This window comes from Oscarella lobularis, chromosome 6 (assembly GCF_947507565.1).
Source record: "Oscarella lobularis chromosome 6, ooOscLobu1.1, whole genome shotgun sequence".
Lineage (NCBI taxonomy): Eukaryota > Metazoa > Porifera > Homoscleromorpha > Homosclerophorida > Oscarellidae > Oscarella > Oscarella lobularis.
In genome coordinates this window covers 1,254,605-1,271,254 of record NC_089180.1, presented here as the reverse complement: position 1 = coordinate 1,271,254, position 16,650 = coordinate 1,254,605, and the positions used below count along the sequence as shown (strand labels likewise).

General features: G+C 47.4%; 3 protein-coding genes and 2 long non-coding RNA genes across 7 annotated transcripts; 2 read left to right on the top strand and 3 right to left on the bottom strand.

Moving 5' to 3' along the window:
• The first annotated feature begins 6 nt into the window (after window positions 1-6).
• Window positions 7-1,292, top strand: LOC136188376 (uncharacterized). Its single transcript, XR_010670212.1, has 3 exons — window positions 7-179; window positions 340-1,097; window positions 1,159-1,292. It is a non-coding gene; the product is annotated as an uncharacterized lncRNA (long non-coding RNA).
• Window positions 1,293-1,575: 283 nt separating this feature from the next.
• LOC136188375 (talin-like) lies at window positions 1,576-4,769 on the bottom strand. 3 transcript variants are annotated; one of them, XM_065976124.1, is made up of 14 exons: window positions 4,643-4,769; window positions 4,239-4,572; window positions 3,857-4,182; window positions 3,683-3,811; window positions 3,536-3,622; window positions 2,963-3,475; window positions 2,772-2,911; window positions 2,533-2,707; window positions 2,332-2,368; window positions 2,138-2,249; window positions 2,002-2,084; window positions 1,882-1,937; window positions 1,744-1,817; window positions 1,576-1,679 (listed from the first exon to the last, which is right to left on the bottom strand). In XM_065976124.1, the coding sequence occupies exons 7-10, from the start codon at window positions 2,861-2,863 to the stop codon at window positions 2,212-2,214; spliced, it is 342 nt and encodes a 113-aa protein (XP_065832196.1). In that variant the 5' UTR covers window positions 2,864-2,911; window positions 2,963-3,475; window positions 3,536-3,622; window positions 3,683-3,811; window positions 3,857-4,182; window positions 4,239-4,572; window positions 4,643-4,769; the 3' UTR covers window positions 1,576-1,679; window positions 1,744-1,817; window positions 1,882-1,937; window positions 2,002-2,084; window positions 2,138-2,211. The 3 variants fall into 3 exon arrangements, 2 of the variants coding, with proteins under 2 accessions (XP_065832196.1, XP_065832195.1); XR_010670211.1 differs by having other exon boundaries at window positions 1,665-1,679; window positions 2,138-2,368; window positions 4,626-4,756; XM_065976123.1 differs by lacking the exon at window positions 1,576-1,679 and having other exon boundaries at window positions 2,138-2,368.
• A 1,668-nt stretch (window positions 4,770-6,437) lies between these two features.
• Window positions 6,438-8,074, top strand: LOC136188374 (uncharacterized). Its single transcript, XR_010670210.1, has 3 exons — window positions 6,438-6,661; window positions 6,809-7,509; window positions 7,563-8,074. It is a non-coding gene; the product is annotated as an uncharacterized lncRNA (long non-coding RNA).
• LOC136188373 (uncharacterized) lies at window positions 7,522-10,640 on the bottom strand. Its single transcript, XM_065976121.1, has 18 exons — window positions 10,529-10,640; window positions 10,411-10,474; window positions 10,295-10,347; window positions 10,152-10,244; window positions 9,812-10,088; window positions 9,558-9,758; window positions 9,424-9,501; window positions 9,277-9,375; window positions 9,174-9,223; window positions 9,028-9,117; window positions 8,921-8,984; window positions 8,803-8,870; window positions 8,682-8,750; window positions 8,534-8,633; window positions 8,425-8,488; window positions 8,196-8,348; window positions 8,041-8,133; window positions 7,522-7,992 (listed from the first exon to the last, which is right to left on the bottom strand). Exons 1-18 carry the CDS (start codon window positions 10,604-10,606, stop codon window positions 7,926-7,928), a joined length of 1,761 nt encoding a protein of 586 aa, XP_065832193.1. The 5' UTR covers window positions 10,607-10,640; the 3' UTR covers window positions 7,522-7,925.
• A 60-nt stretch (window positions 10,641-10,700) lies between these two features.
• On the bottom strand, window positions 10,701-13,388 carry LOC136188054 (neurofilament medium polypeptide-like). Its single transcript, XM_065975778.1, has 4 exons — window positions 13,260-13,388; window positions 12,963-13,214; window positions 12,641-12,885; window positions 10,701-12,570 (listed from the first exon to the last, which is right to left on the bottom strand). The coding sequence occupies exons 1-4, from the start codon at window positions 13,369-13,371 to the stop codon at window positions 10,801-10,803; spliced, it is 2,379 nt and encodes a 792-aa protein (XP_065831850.1). The 5' UTR covers window positions 13,372-13,388; the 3' UTR covers window positions 10,701-10,800.
• Between the last annotated feature and the right edge of the window lie 3,262 nt (window positions 13,389-16,650).

Genomic DNA, 16,650 nt, shown 5'->3' with positions numbered 1-16,650 from the left:
ACGGTGTCCCCGTATAATTAATCCTTTTAGAGCGGAACGGCAGACTGTAGTTCCTCGGATCGTCGTTCGTCGTTATGATACGTCGGTTGAACCGTTCGACAAGCAGCCCGGACCGATCGGGTCCTCACAACTGGGACAGCGTCGCCTTGTCGACCGCGGGAATGAACTTCGCTGTAAAGGTAAATCGACACATTCGCTGCAACTTCGACGCAGTCACGCAGAACAACACACTTTTACAATAGTACTCGGGTACAACAGGAGTCTTACAGCTCGTTGTAAACGCCCCCCCCCCCATTAGCAGCCTAACGACCCATGCGAATAGCGTTTTTTTCCCCTTAGTATTTGGGTTCTTCCGAAGTGGAGCGGGCACGAAGTGTGCGAATCCGTCGTGGCATCTTTCGACCCGCCAAACGCGCCGGCATTTGCCGTAACGCAACAGTATATGTTTTTCTTTTGCTAGACGTCGAAGGGAAAGAAGAATATGATTTTAAATGTCTCGTTAGATGGCATACGCGTTCTCGAAAGCCCATCTCCCCCCACTTACGAAGATGATGTGTTCGAACATGGCGTCGAGATCGGAATCGAGCGTGCGAAAGAGAAATATCGTTTTGACGACGTCCATGAGCCGACTGCGCTGTTCTTCCGTCTTCGGATGAACGATCTGAAGGGGGAGACGCATATTTTCCGTTATGATCGTTATTGATGCGGAATCCACCATCAGTAGCGTTCGCCTCTCCCGTTGCGGATTCTTTTGGCCTTTTGTCTGGTCAGCTGATATCGGCGATGAAAGACACCTGTCGTCGCGCTTTTCTCGCTCAGCCGTTGCGACTCATGATGGCTATGTACTCGTGTCAAATCCAGTCGACTCTACGCCGTATTGGGTCGACGAGGCGGTCGCGTTTTATCGGTAGAAATGAAAGAAGGATCGTCGATTTTCGTCATTGATTCCGTTCTGCCATTTTGCGTTAAGGTTCGTTAATTAATGGGTTTTGCCTGTTCTTTTGCATCCAGGACTGCCAATGATTTCTGCTCGTTTCGAAGGAGACGACTGAAATGACTATTCCACTTCCAATGTCAATTTTCACATCTTTGCACTTGTAAATATCATATAAGAAATTAATTGATTGATTAATTAATTAATTAATCAATTGTTTGAAGCTCTTATGTGTACCATAGTTCCGGAATATATCAGTCCTCGAACAAGAAATTTGACGTCTTCACATTCCTCTGCAACGTGATAACGTTTGTAATATGACTCAGGTAATATTCAAAATCGACGAGAAATGGGGTGTGATCAGAGGTGTGCACAAGCACGTTTCGAAGATGCAAATCGCCATGAACAACACTATTCGAGCCTAATCCTAATCCTACCCCTAACCACCCTAACAACCCTGTCCCTACCTCTACCTTAATCCTAATCCTACCCCTAATCCTAATCCTAATCCTACCCTCAATTCTATCCTTACGCCTACCCTGTGGCTTAGGCCCTCCCACCCAGTACCCCACCCCCTCCAGCCGAGTATCCCTGGATAACAGAAATTAGAAATAAGTGACAGGCAAAGAATAAACCTATACCTTAGATTACATATCCTTCCCTTGTCCCTCCTCCTTCTCCTCTATCCCTCTTCCTTCCTCTTCGCACCTCCTATCCTTCCCCTCTTTCTTCCAATTAAGCTCCCCTAAATAGAAATAATTAGAAATAATTCCAAAAGCTAAAATAAATCGATGTCTCCTACTACATACCCTTTCCTCCTCAATCCTTCTTCCTTCCTCTTCCCGCCTGCTATCCCTCTCCTCTTCCTTCCAATTAAGCTCCCCTAAATAGAATTAATTAGAAATAATTCCAAAAGCTAAAATAAATCTATATCTCATACTACATACCCTTTGCTTGTTCCTCCCTCCTCTTCCTCGATCCCTCTTCCTTCCTCTTCGCTCCTCTAAATAGAAATAATTAGAAATAATTCCAAAAGCTAAAACAAATCTATATCTCATACTACATACCCTTCGCTTGTTCCTCCCTCCTCCTCCTCTTCCTTCCTCTTTGCTTCATCTATTCCTCTCCTCTTCCTTCCAATTAAGCTCCCCTAAAAACAAAAGTAATTAGAAATAATTCCAAAAGCTAAAAATAAATCTATACCACGTGCCACTTCCTGTTCGATCTCCCCCCCTATACAACACACAAAAACCAAAGCCCCTGCATAATCGATACAACTATGGTACACTTATCTGATAGAACCCCTGAGTGAGCCCTACAAACGAAAGAAAAAGAATAAGTAATTACATATAATACTATTCAATCTTGAAGAGAGTCATTAATTAGTCAATTAATACCATAACATCGCCCATCGCCCATCGCTTCGTCCAAGATCTAGAAAACACGTCTCCTGGCTCCATTTAGAAGGGCTCATTCACACTAGCAAATTAGCAATGCAACGTATCCTGTGATTGGTTGCTCTGCCTTTGTGACATCAGTCACCCCCCGGACCATATTTGGAAGTTGCTAGTGTGAATCGGGATAGAATCTGCACTGACCTTCGAATTTTCGACGACCGAGTCGACGCACGCAAAGTACGTGCTATCGTTGACCGGTTGCAACATTGCGCCCGTCAATGTCTGCATCTTTCTAAGCGCATTGTCGCATTCGCGTTGTCCGAACGCAGCGGCCGTGCACACAGTCACGAGCGCATTGATAGCATCTGTTACACCTCTGACAAAGAAAACAAAAACAAATTTACGAAGACCCCAGCCCCTTTCGCGTTTGGCCCCTTTACCTCGCCGCCGCAGCCAAATTGTTTTTCACGTTTGGCGCTTTGGGATCAGCTGAGAGCGCTTTGGCGACAAGTAGCAATTTACTCGACGACATAGAGACGGATCTCAAATAGCCAACGATTTCATTCCGCGCAGCCTTTTCCTAGAAACCCCCATCGTTTCCCCTCACTCTATCAGTCTCTCTCCCCCTTACCTTCGATAGTTCCGGCGAATTTCTGCGACGCTTGCGCCAATTGCATGTGCGTCCCGCGCAACCAATTCGCTCGCGCTGACGTTCAACGCCGCCGCGCTGACGCTCAACGACGTTTGAACGTCTTGAAACGACATATCGCCCGCCGGCGGATATTGCCCCGTCGCCAGGGCAACGCTAGCGGCGGCGATTTCTTTGATCGCCGCATCGACGTCTCGTTGTCTGGGAAGACAATTGATGACTTGATTCAATGCCTGGGAAACGGCTTTGGCCGCTTGAGCGAGACGAGATTGATTTTCCGGGTTCCGTGGCGAAGCAATCGCTTTCTTTGCGCTTCGTCAATGAGATGACGCGAATGAAGCATGAGTTGAATTGCCGTGGCAACGATCTCCTCTTGGGCACTGCGATCATCGGTTGTCGCGGCACGAAAAGAACCGCTAAGAACTTTGAGAGCATTGGCCGTGTCACGTGCCGCGATTCCAGTATACAGTAGTTCTCACTTCCCTAAACTCTTCCCTAATACGAAGATTATTAGAGTGGAATATATATTAGGTTATGACGTGTACCAGTACTAACCTGAGCTGCAGCTGTCAGTACCTGAGCCATTGAAGCACCAACTGTTTTCGATGTAGCACCACCCAATTCCAGGGCACATGACTCCGCCTAAAAAATAGACAAGTAACTCTCTCTATATATGGCCCTAGATATCATTTATTGTCTCACCGTTTCTACTGGCAAAGGAAGCAATTTCCCGGAAGCGGCCGTCTTCTGCACGGAAACGAGATCGGCCTCCAACTGTCTCACAACATCAATAGCACTTTCAACTTCCAAAGAACCGCATGCTTCAGCCACCTAAAGAACAAATAAATAATCAATAATCAATAATATCGCCCTTACTTTGGCAGCAGCCGTTCTCAAGTCAGCCAAACACGTGGCCGTCTGCTTAGCAAAATTAGACAATTGCAATGCAGTAGCTTCATCTCCGACGGTCGCAACAGCAGCTTTCGAAGCGGAAATCATCTTGCCACACGGCTGTATAATGGCCTGACTGGCATTGATAAGACCCAGCTGAGAACTTGGGCTCTCTGGATTGGCCATACAGTTCGCGCGTACAGACTGAACGAGCCGCCCAATGAGATCAGCCACAGTCTTGCAATTTCCGGTCCGGCGCCTCGCGCGGCGGCGTTAAATAAATATGAATTAAAAATTTTAAAATAAAAATTCTAAATTTAGGAATTTGGATAGTAAAGATCTGGGTAATGAAGTTTTCTTTACGCACCATCCAATCGAATTCTTCGGCGCATTCCCATATGTAGCCGTTGTCGCCGCAATGACCCGATCGACGTTGCGAAGCACTCGATCGATACGGACGCTTCGAAGGCTCGGCGTTCTTGATTGATGACGTGGACGTGGAGAGGGAACCCGTCGAACGCCTGCCGCGGACAACGACGCTCTGCGCGAAAGTGCGTCGTATTCTCGCGCTGCGCATTTCCATGCCGTCGATGACTAAAAACGTTGCGTGGCCAAAGAAGGGAGGGAACGGGCGGCGTTCGACCTCCGTCGTCGGCCATCCAATTGCCGGCGCAAGGCGGCAAACGAACTCGAAGGACGGACTGCGAGGAGAAGAAGAAGAGAGGCGATTAGGCTGAGTCGCGCGTCTGCGAACCTCGGACGGGGCCTCACTATTTTTTCGTTCTTCATGAGCCAGTTGCGAACTCCGTCGATGGTGGAACCATGGATCTCTCATATATCTATGGTGGAAACGAGGCTGTAATACACTTTCGTCCAGTCACCCTGCGCGCGCTCTACTGTAGCCTATGACGCAACTTCACGTGACGTGGCATAACGGTCTTCGAAAGCGAATAGTGGAAACGGTCTGTGCGAAGTCGAAAGCGAATATTCGAAATGTCTGGAGCGACGAGCGAAGGCGATGATGTCGAAAGTACGGTACTGTGTACGGGAGTCGTTTCTAAAACTGAGATGAGGAGAAAGATGGCGGCGCGCGACAAAGAGATCAAAGAGATGAAGATGAAGATGGCGGCGCGCGACGAAGAGATGAAGCCAACAAAATCAAAGGCGAAATCTATGACGAAAACCACGTTTCAAGAGAAGAAGAAATTTGATGATCGGTCTGACACGGCGGCGGCAGCGAGATCCAAAGAAGCAAAATCAAACGAAGCGGATGGTAAAGCCAAGTCACAACGAAGTTCCAAAGGGCCGTATCCAAACGACGGAGCTGTTATTGTCATCTTCATTATAGAAGGAAAATTGCATGTTTTGACGACGGGCGACCCTCATTTTCAGATATTAAGATACTACAAAGACTTTCGTGACAAGCTTCCTCCAAAATGGGGTCCGAACGGAAATCTCGGCACAGGCGGACTCTTTCCATGTTATGCCGCTACCCTTTCAGGGAATAAACTTACTCTGTTCGGCATTGTTACGATTGTGGAATGCGGCGACGAACTTCCCGTGGAAAAGATAAGCTTCTGTGAATTGGCCTCAGTGGATCTCTCCCACACGTCGCAGCCTATACGGGAATTCCTCTCCAATTTGCGCTGCGCCGTCAATCGTCTCAAAGAGTATTATACGAAGTACGAGGAGCCAGAGCGCCCTGAAGAGTTGTTTCCCTCTCTACCCACTGATGGAGTCTTTGAAGGAAAACGTCTCAAATTCAAGGAGGCGTTTAGTAACCGCCCATTGATGTTTCTTGCTAAGTGGGGATCAGACGACGTGATTGTCAAATTCACAGAAAGATACGGCGAGAAAGTGCACAAGTTCTGCTCCGATAAGAGAATTGCTCCCGCATTGCATGGCGTTAAAAAGGTCGGTCCTTTTCAAATGGTCGTCATGGAGAAATGTGACAAAAAATTTGTCAGATTTAAGGAAGCGCAAAAGGCGTTTAGGTTGGAAAAGAAGAAAGCGTACGATTCCGTCAAAGCCGCTCTCGACACCTTGTACAAGGGACCTGGCGATGGCGTGAATTACGTTCATGGCGATTTTCGTGACGTCAACGTCCTCATGAATGATAAATATGAAGTGAGAATCGTCGACTTCGATTGGGCGGGGAGAGATTCAGAAGTGACCTATCCTGTTCCTTTGAATTATGAAATTGACTGGCACGATTCCGCGGAGATGGGGCATCCTATTTTGCACGAACATGATGAGTTCTTTCTCGACACATGTTTCAGTGTTACTGCTAAAGATTGAGGCAAAAATGTGACTAATTGACATTGCATGCGCTTTTTTTGTCTCTCTTACTATATCTCTATGTTTGAAGAGAGAAAGCTTCTTTTTACAATAACCGCCGAAGAGTAATTATAAAGTAGAATAATTCATTAGATATAGGCGGGACAGGTTTCTAGACACTCGTACTGTGTATGGTTTGTGTATCTACGGCATGGGATTTTTGTAGAGGTTCTATTAGAGATTTTTGTTTAGCACAAAAGATATACGGGACGTCGATTGTTGTCAAGGCTACAACGTAACGGGTACGCGATGGCTGATTTTGTCGTCGACGAAGCGACCGTGCCCGTAGCGAACAAAGAAAACAAGCATCTACAGGTCGCACGTTCGTTCTTGAACGCGAAATTCGACTCCCTTCGTCTAGGTCCAACGAAAGAAAGCAGAAAGAAATCTTGCGGGAATTTGGGGGGCTAATTCGCCGCTGCCTTCTCGATGTGCCTCCCATCGATGAATACGGTCAGAAAAACGTCAATTCGAAAGCCAAGCTTATGCCCGCTATGCGATCGTGGCCCCGCCCATCTGTTTCCTTGCCCATTCGTTTCCGATTCGATCGTTTAGGGCTGCGTGCTTAGCGACTACGCCTAACAATTCTATTACGTATAGTTCGTTCGTGTTTCCTGCGTCGGCGTGTCGCTCGGCAAAGAGGGTTCCCCGTTGCGGGAATTTGGGGGGCCCCGCTAGCCTACGACTTACAGCTAGCTCGTTTCGGCCGAGAGCGCCGTTCGAAGATGATTGACGGCTTGCGAAAAACGCTCGACGTCGTGTTTCAGACTCCGCATTTGCTTCGCTTCGTCGAAAACGTCGCCAGCATAGATAAAAGAGAAGGCCAGACGACATACCGGTACTTCCAAGCGTACAGTGACGTCGAAACGTGGGCGGAGGGTGGCGAAAGAGTCGAAGCGATGCCGTAGCCGCCGCGGCTTCCGCGCGCAATCGTCGCCGGAGACGAAGTCGATTGAATCGGAGAAGACATTGGAGTGCGCCTCAATCAACTCATCAAGCAAATCCCATAGGGTATCGTGTATGGGATCGTCGAGCTGCTCGGCTTCGCGACACTACGCGTTGATGATGCGTTGATGGATTTGTATGTGATGCGAGAGCTCGTGCGCCGACGCGACCACTCGACTCGCCTCCAATACGCGCGTCGACTGCGCAGAATTGCTTTGAGGTACTTTGACGTGTTTTCATCTAGGGTACACGGATGCCGCCGAGTGGGTGAGACTTGGCCATAGGGGCGGACGCGTTGCGCTGTCGTCGCGCGCGCGGCAGTGACGCGTGCACATGTAGCAAAGAGAGACGATTAGGTAGACCATGGATACTAGATAATATATTATATATTTAATTAATAAACTGTTAGACTGCTGTGCTAGAAAACTTTTGGCGACTGGACTTGCTCCTACTCGTGCATGATCTATGCACAATGGGCAGATTGAATAGGCCATTGTCGATTCGTTTCTTTACACAAGCGACGGATGAATGCCGAATTAAAAGAATCGTGAAAAGAAAAAAATTGGCTTCGCCTATTGGGTCAGAACGTCGGCCCAAATTCATTTCCCGAAATAACGCAACTAATGTCTTAAAGTTTGTTCAAACTCTCGGACTACAGTAGGCAAATAATTTCCGCTCTTTGACGCTATCATTATAATCAATACTGGCGAGGTGGTACGCCCTGTCATCGATGACATATACACTTTGCCTTTCGGTTCTGTACAGTAGTCCCTCAAGGTGGACTGATCTTATTCCCGCCGATGAGATCAGAATCAAACGATTTAACGAGACTCGGAATGCTAGAATAATGCATAATAAATAATCACGTGACTATGTATTCATGATACCTTGGTAGAAGGTTCCTTCGATGGGAGTCAATAAGCAACGGATTAAATCGTCCGTTATTATGTCCAAACAGGAGGAGAGAAAACTTCTCAATGCTGTAATAAAATTGAGATTTTGATTATGGTCACGTGATTATTAGCGTATTTAATTGATTTACCTGTGAGTGCTCCCGCTCTTGCGTCCATGGTGAGTTGCCATGTGAACACGCCTCCTTTCTCTTTTTCGTTTTCGAATTCCTTTTGGGAGCGCGGGAATGCGTTGCGTCAGAGGAGAAGCATCCTCGGAATGTGATTCTTCACAACCAAAGATCCTAAATAAAAAAAGAAAAAAAATTGGGATAATACAATGTTTATTATTATTTGAATAGCAGGTTTTTCTAAGAGCACCTGCGCAGCTGAAACGAGTGCTCTCTTTCGCTCGCAGCGTCGCACAGGATATAGGGAGACGCGTCTAATTAGACAATGAATCATTTTGTCGACGAAGCCAATATCATACCAATGAAAGTTCCTGCACGTTTGCACGCGTCGAGCCACTTGCTGAACACGATCATTTTCCCTCGAGCAACGACGCACAAAAATTTGATGTTTTTCATAACCTGACAGCAAGTCACGTGGTATAAGACATATAAATTCATCCTATTTACCTTATCTGCTATGAGATGAGTACACTCAAAAACGGACTTGACTAATTTCCCTCCCAGATTCCGTACAATCTAAACAGAGACATAAAATAAAGAACGCTCATGCAGCTATTATTTCTTTTACCCTTTCCGCAGCCGTACTACGTAAACCAGTGAACATGACTTTAGGAACGTCTGGAGACGGCAAAGAAGCTAAAGAATAAATAACTAAACTGCCAAGATTAATACATGGAATTTTGTACCTGTCGTAGCGGCGGCTGACGGTTTTGAAGCTCGTCGTCGTTTCGACGACGGTGCTTCAACCACCTATAACATATATATAAATATATTTATAGGTTGAGTCACTAACTGCTGAGTCGTCTTCGTCTTCTGCGAGTGGGCCACGCTTTTGTCCCTTTCCGCGTCCTCTAGACGACTTGGACGCTTGAGAAGTGCTCTCCTGTTAATTAACAGTGTCCGTTCGAAAGTTTTCCCCCCACCCACCTTTCAACTAACCTGCGAGTCTTTCTTCGTTGATGGGCGCCCTCTTTTACCCCTGCCTCTACCTAGGATTGATTTTGCCAACGTTTGAATTATGCATAACGTCGACGATGCGTACCTCTACGGCCTCGACCGTTTGTTTGTCTATGATTTGCTCCATTCGTCGAGGAAGTATCTTCGCTGTCGTTGTCTCTCGGCAAACTAGGCTCTTCATTCTCTAGAAGAAAATTTGAACGACGAGACATGTTGAGCGATGAAAGAATACCTTCAGCAAAACGAACAGTTTTTCTTCTACCTGTGGCTACAACTGGCGGACTGTCGTCATCACTAGGTGGCCGAGAAGCTAAAGAGGAAAAGGACTCTGGGGTGTTGAGCTCAAAATTTCATAAAATTACATACTAGCGACGTCCTGTGGAGGAGTAACCTCCATCTCCTCTGCACGCGGCTCGTCGTCGTCTTCTTGCTTCTTTTCCTTATTTCTATCACCATCAGAAGATGTTTCCACAATTACAGGTGATGCCTCTTGAGGCGAGGGTATCCCATAAGCCAAAGTTTGCGCATTATCAGGCACGGCGTACGCTTGAGTCAAATTATCGGCATCTAGAGAAGAAACTAGATAAAAAAAGTGATACATAAAGAAACTATGGGTGTACCTTCATTGATCTCCTCTTTCTCATCGATGAGATGATCGGCAGATCCGTGCAAAGTCTCTTCGGTCTTTTCCACACCCCCACCACCCTTCTCTGACGTCATTCTTCTCTGCATCGATAGAATCGGCTCAGAATTTCCCTTCGATTCCGTATCCGAAGCAGGCGTAGTCGAAGAAGCGGAAGCCCCATGGCCACCCAGAAAATACATACACTCAACACGTGACAATCGTATCAAGCTTTCATTGGTCAGCTCATATCGGCAACCACGTTTGAGAGAGAGCTAAAGGGGAGGGGGGAAATCATCTCAAGAGTAATAAGCTAGAGTTACACGTTTCTCTAGTACCTGGCCTCTGTACGTCCCATTTCTGCTACCCATATCATATATCATTGACACGTCAACTGCAGCTTCGATGCAAGCGTGCTTTCGAGACAAACCCTAAACGTTTCTCTAGTCATATCTACACTATAGCAAAAACCATTTATTACTCTTATAGGAAGACGTATGTGGCATGACGCGTCTCTTCCTATGAGAGTCTCTCCTAGTATGTAGAAAGAAAAAATTCGAAATGTAGAGATATTAGGATAAGGATAGGGTTTTTTACCTTCGTATATTAGATAGAATTCTTCTGCTACTCCCGCCTGCTTTAGGACTTTGAAATGGCCAATCTAGAGTATCGTCGTCGCGCGCGCGCCACGCGAAAGGTGTTCCTTTCGCTCTACCGGCTTTCTAGTTGTTTCTCCTAACTCGTCGTCAGTCGAGTCGCCGCTGACCACCGGAGTTGGACTCGCTATTGACATCGTTCGCGGGTATGCGAGAATCTTGTACAATTGGTTGATATCAACGTCTGCGTAGCGCGCTTTCGCGATTATTGGTACATATATGTTTTTTTTGTATAATAGTGATGGGGCTATGGTCGTTCTTTTTCCTGCAGTCTGATATAATGTGCGTGTGACTTAGTAAGAGAGACAAAAAAAAGCGCATGCAATGTCAATTAGTCACATTTTTCCGTCTCGGGCCTATCAAGAAAATATTTGTCGAGACAGAACTCATCATGTTCGTGCAAAACAGGATGCCCTATCTTCGCGGAATCGTGCCAGGGAATTTTTCTATTCAGAAAAACAGGATAGGTCACTTCTGAATCTCTCCCCGCCCAATCGAAGTCGATGATTCTCACTTCATATTCATTATTAATGAGGACGTTGACGTCACGAAAATCGCCGTGAACGTAATTCACGCCATCGCCAGGTCCCTTGTACAAGGTGTCGAGAGCGGCTTTGACGGACTTGTACGCTTCATCCTTTTCGAACCCCTGCATTATCGCTTCGTTAAATGTGACAAATTTTTTGTCACATTTCTCCATGACGACCATTTGAAAAGGACCGACCTTTTTAACGCCATGCAATGCGGGAGCAATTCTCTTATCGGAGCAGAACTTGTGCACTTTGTCGCCGTATTTTTCGTCTGTGAATTTGACAATCACGTCATCTGACCCCCACTTAGCAAGAAACATCAATGGGCGGTTACTAAACGCCTCCTTGAATTTGAGACGTTTGCCATTAAAGACTCCATCAGTGGGTAGAGAGGGAAACAACTCTTCAGGGCGCTGTGGCTCCTTGTAGTCCGTATAATACTCTTTGAGACGATCGACGGCGCAGCGCAAATTGGAGAGGAATTCCCGTATAGGCTGCAACGTGTGGGAGAGATCCACTGAGGCCAATTCACAGAAGCTTATCTTTTCCACGGAAAGTTCCTCGCCGCATTCCACAATCGTAACAACGCCGAACAGAATAAGTTTATTCCCTGAAAGGGTAGCGGCATAACATGGAAAGAGTCCGCCTGTGCCGAGATTTCCGTTCGGACCCCATTTTGGAGGAAGCTTGTCACGAAAGTCTTCGTAGTATCTTAATACCTGAAAAAGAGGGTCGCCCGTCGTCAAAACATGCAATTTTCCTTCTATAACGAAGATGACGATCACGTCTTCATAAAGAAAAGCTCCGTCGTTTGGATACGGCCCTTTGGAACTTCGTTGTGACTTGGCTTTACCATCCGCTTCGTTTGATTTTGCTTCTTTGGATCTCGCTGCCGCCGCCGCCGCCGCGTCAGACCGATCATCAAATTTCTCCTCTTCAATCTTCACAGATTTACCCTTCTTTTTTGACTTCGTTCCTTCGGATCCCGCCGAGCCAGAAGATTTCTTCTTATCAGATTTGGCTTTACCATCCGCTTCGTTTGATTTTGCTTCTTTGGATCTCGCCGCCGCCTCCGCCGCCGCCGTGTCAGACCGATCATCAAATTTCTCCTCTTCAATCTTCACAGATTTACCCTTCTTTTTTGACTTCGTTCCTTCGGATCCCGCCGAGCCAGAAGATTTCTCCTTATCAGATTTCCTTTTTTCTTCAGATCTGGCTGATCTTGTTTCTGCTGTCTTCGCTCCTCTCGTTTCCAACTTGCAGTCTAACGCCTCCTCCAAACAAGCATTGACAGCCTTCATCAGGTCGGCCTCGCTTTTGTGTTCTTTTTGACGTCCCAAGTGTTGGAGACGTTCTGCACAGCCATGAGGCAGTTTTTTTTCAGATGCAGTTGTTTTCTTTACTTCTTCTTCTTCTTCACTCCACCGCCACTTCTTTCTCGTCTTCTTGCTGAACGTTTGAAAATGCTCAAAAAACAGAGGAGAGTGCTGAAATTGCGCATGTCTCTCTCGAAACTCATGGCGATACTCAGGCGTGGAACCAGTAGCGTGAGGCGCTTTTCTATTCGGTGCCTTCGAACACAGAAGAGTACAAGCCGTGAAGAAAAGGAAAGACGCGACTCGTAATGCGCATCAATATTACCTCGACAAAGACCTTGACTTCCATTGACTTCTGGATCCGACCGTCATGGAGGGTTGTCTCGCATTGATATATGCCGGCGTCACCCAGCTTTGCAAACGGGATGACTAGGTCCTGGTCCCCTTCCAGCTCTCGAATCACTGTCGGCTTTTCATTTGCTACTCGTCTGTGCTTCCAAGAGACCATTGAAATGGCGTCTGGTAATAGACACGGTATCGTGATCACTTCACCTACGTCGAAACTGAACCCTACACACAAAGTAGACGAATTAAGACCTTGCCATGCCTTTGCTCGTCGACGTCGTCGGTCAGAGGAACCTTCCTACCTGTTTTCGTTGAAAGCACAGCGTCAAGGCGTTTCTTCATCTCTTTTATCTCTTCGTCGCGCGCCGCCATCTTCATCTTCATCTCTTTGATCTCTTTGTCGCGCGCCGCCATCTCTTCGTCGCGCGCCGCCATCTCTTCGTCGCGCGCCGCCATCTTTCTCCTCATCTCATCAATCTCTTTGGCCAGATCTGCCAACGCTGTCGTCTCTACGGCGGGAGCAAATTCCATCGCCGCGATGCCTTTCGTGAGATCTACCAACAGTTTAGAAACGACTCCAATCGCACACAGTACCGTACTTTCGACATCATCGCCTTTGCTCGTCGCTCCAGACATTTCGAATATTCGCTTTCGACTTCCACTAACCGCTTTCGAAGACCGTTTATGCCACGTCACGTGACGTTGCGTCATAGGCTAGTAGAGCGCGCGCAGCACTTGCGATTGACGACGTACGCTAGGACCTACTACTTCCGATCCCTATGGAAACCTTCGAAGCCCCAACGCAACAAACGCGACACGTTTCACTGGCGCACGCTAACAAAATCATATAAAAAATTTCCTGTAAGTCAAAAAGAAAATCACACAAAAAACACGCATACCAAAATACAAAATACGTGCACTTAAAAGATACTTACCAGATCAAATTACTTTATCCCTTATTTCAACATCTGCTCCTCTTTCAAGTAAAGCAGATTATGAACAGGCGTACGCTACTCTTCCCGCTACAATTGTCGACATCTGTCGACATCAGGCGAAGGTCTGCGTCAAAACAAAGCAAATCACCTCGTTTTCCCACAGAAAGTTCACCAATTCCAGCAATCCCAGCAATTCTAAACACGAATCTCTTTCAGAACCATAGAAAAATAAAAAAAAATACCGAGCAGGCGTCTCCGCTAGCATCTGCACTGCTGACCCAATAGACACTCCAAGATTATTGACCAAGAAATAAAAAGTCTGAAGTGTAGAGACGAACAGCTGCCAGCTAACGTATCCGTACCCGACAAAACGACTCGTGTGGCGTTGCAAGACACTTCAACTAAGAACAGTAAATTTTAGACCATGTATGTAATGACTATAGATATCATACGCTGTCTTCCATTGTACATGACCTTCTGTCCAGGCAGGGGCTCTTGCACAGCGTCCGTAACAAAGGCAATGCTTGACGAGCGCAAACGGCAGTCGTCAATGTTAGCGGATGACTAAAAAATCAATAAATAAATAATTCTATATAAGCTATACTGTTTTGTACACGTGCGATAAATCGCCGACGAGTTCAATAGAAGGCGGTTTCAAGTTCTCGAATCGTCGTCGGCGTACGCCGTCGTCGTCGCCGACGTGAGCCGTCGCCGCCGCCCCCGACGACGATTTCCTCAACGACGGATCGGAATCGGCACCGCCGGTGACGTCATATTCCGTCGTTTCCGTTTCGGCGGCGAGCGACGGATCGCTCGAGCTGAGATGTTTCGCGAGACGACGGAGTAGCGGTCGTCGACGTCGTCGGTGGCGATGTCCCGTATGCGATAGATCGACGGCGTCAGTCATGATCGCGAATCGGATCCGCGCGGAGTCGGTTCCAGCTTGCATCCGGTTTTTTTCCGATAGTGTGCGACGCCCCGGGGTTTTCTTTTTTCTCTCTCTCTAAACGAAAGGCGAACGCTAACAGTTCGAGGAAGCCGTTTTCCTTATTCTATTTGGATCGTCGCGACGCGGGGTCCCCCCTTCGACGACGGTCTCGATTACGATTAGTAGGTACAGTAGTGAGAAACCGCGAGTGTTGAAGAGAACGCAAATTCGATTGAGAGATCTCACGCTTCGGTGGCTCGCACGTTACGTTGGGAACCGTCGAAGGAATGTCCGCTCGCTCTCTCTCTCTCTCTTGCGCGCGCGCGTCGGGTCGAAATCGGGGAAACGAGCGAGGAAACGTCGACGGGAGCCTATAGTATATTTGGATCGCGGCGCGTCGCGCGATAAGGGGCGACGGTTGGGCGCCGGTTCGCGTACAGTAGCGGAACGTACCGAGAGAGCACTTTCTTGCGGGTTCGAAGCGGTGGGACAGTCGGAGAGTCTTTAGAAAGGGAATTACATAACAATGTAAACATTTGATTATCCGGGAGCACGAGTTCGACTCTTGTTATGTCGTACGACAACGATGACGACGACGACGACGAAAGCGTCTTCAGTGCGGGTCCCAAAACGCTTCGCGATCATTGCCTCGGAATTCTCTGCAAAACCCGACCCATCACCTTCTCCTCGACGCTGACGCTTCCTCTCCAACTGCCCTTCACGATCGTAAACCAGTTGTCGAACACCTATCGGATAAGGGGATCCTCAGCGCTCACATACTCGAGCTTTTGCTGCGGCTATCGCGAGGCAGTCTCGACACCCTGCACTTGAGTTCGACTCAGCTGACGTTCGACGATTTTCTTCGTCTTCCACCGCTCGCCTATCTGGTCGATTTCGACTGCACGAATGTCGATCACGTGACCGACGCTCTATGGGAGAAATTGACGCCGAGTCGCACGTCTCTTCGCTCATTTGCCGCTATCGGTTTAAAAAATCCTGCTTTTCATTTTGAACGCATTACGGAATTTTCCAACATATCTTCGTTGAATCTGAGCAACACGTGTGTTTCCGTTGATGACGTCATAATGATTTGTCGAACTTTTGCTGAATCTCTGACGACTCTCAACGTTTCAGAATGCTCCCAACTCAACCTTATTGCTCTACTTCCAGGCATTCGCTTGGCGAGAAATCTTAATCATTTAGCACTCCACGATCTTCCAGTTGCTAGTAAGGATGTGACGAATTCGAATAAAGAGAGCGTCTTGTCTACGTTCAAAGATGCTTTCAATTGTCTCTCGTCGTTGAAATTTCTTGACGTTGGCTGGATAGAGGACGCTGGAACAGTGACGGGATGGGACGTTGCTTGCACACTTCTGGAATGTCTGGGCTGCGGATTGACTCACGTGGACGTCTCTGGTTTAGCGTCTCTTCGCGAAACTCTTCGCCTCGTCAAAGATCTCGGCATCGAACAAAGCCTTCAATACCTCGGTGCTCTTAACATGAATCTTCAGTATTGTCCGTACTATGACGACGACTCTTCAACTAGTTTGAGTAGCGATTTAGAGGCTGAAGTCAACGATTTGAAAATCGTTGCGACAGGACATTTTTGCGTCGACGATTTCTTCGCCTTTCAGCCTCACTACATGTTGCCAACTCCTCGAAACCATGAGATATTGAAGTTTCTTTGTGGTCGTCTGGTCATCGAGCCCATCCGCAATATTTGGGCTCTGACGAAAGAGGAGGCGGGCGTGGTCTCGTCGTTCGCCTTGCGCCGGTGTCGCGCCGATCGTCGCTGGAAAAGCGAAACGTCGTATTCCTGTCCTCTTGTCAGAAACTTGGCTTGCCTCTCTCTGGGGGCGTTCTTTCACGGGATTTGGCATCGTGAGAGCGCTCTCGCTCTTTTGAACGAGCTCATTGTGCGCATTGTCTCCACACCGCCGTCGATCGTGTTTGCAGAAAGGGTTCTTCACGACTCTTATTTTATACGGCGTTCTCGCGTCGTGGACTTGGAGCAACTTCACTTGCTTCTTGTTATTGCCTTTTGTCACTGCAACAACCCCGACTCATATTTAATCAGAACGTGTTTCTCCAGTATGCTTGATATTTTTTCTCTCCTGAATGATGACG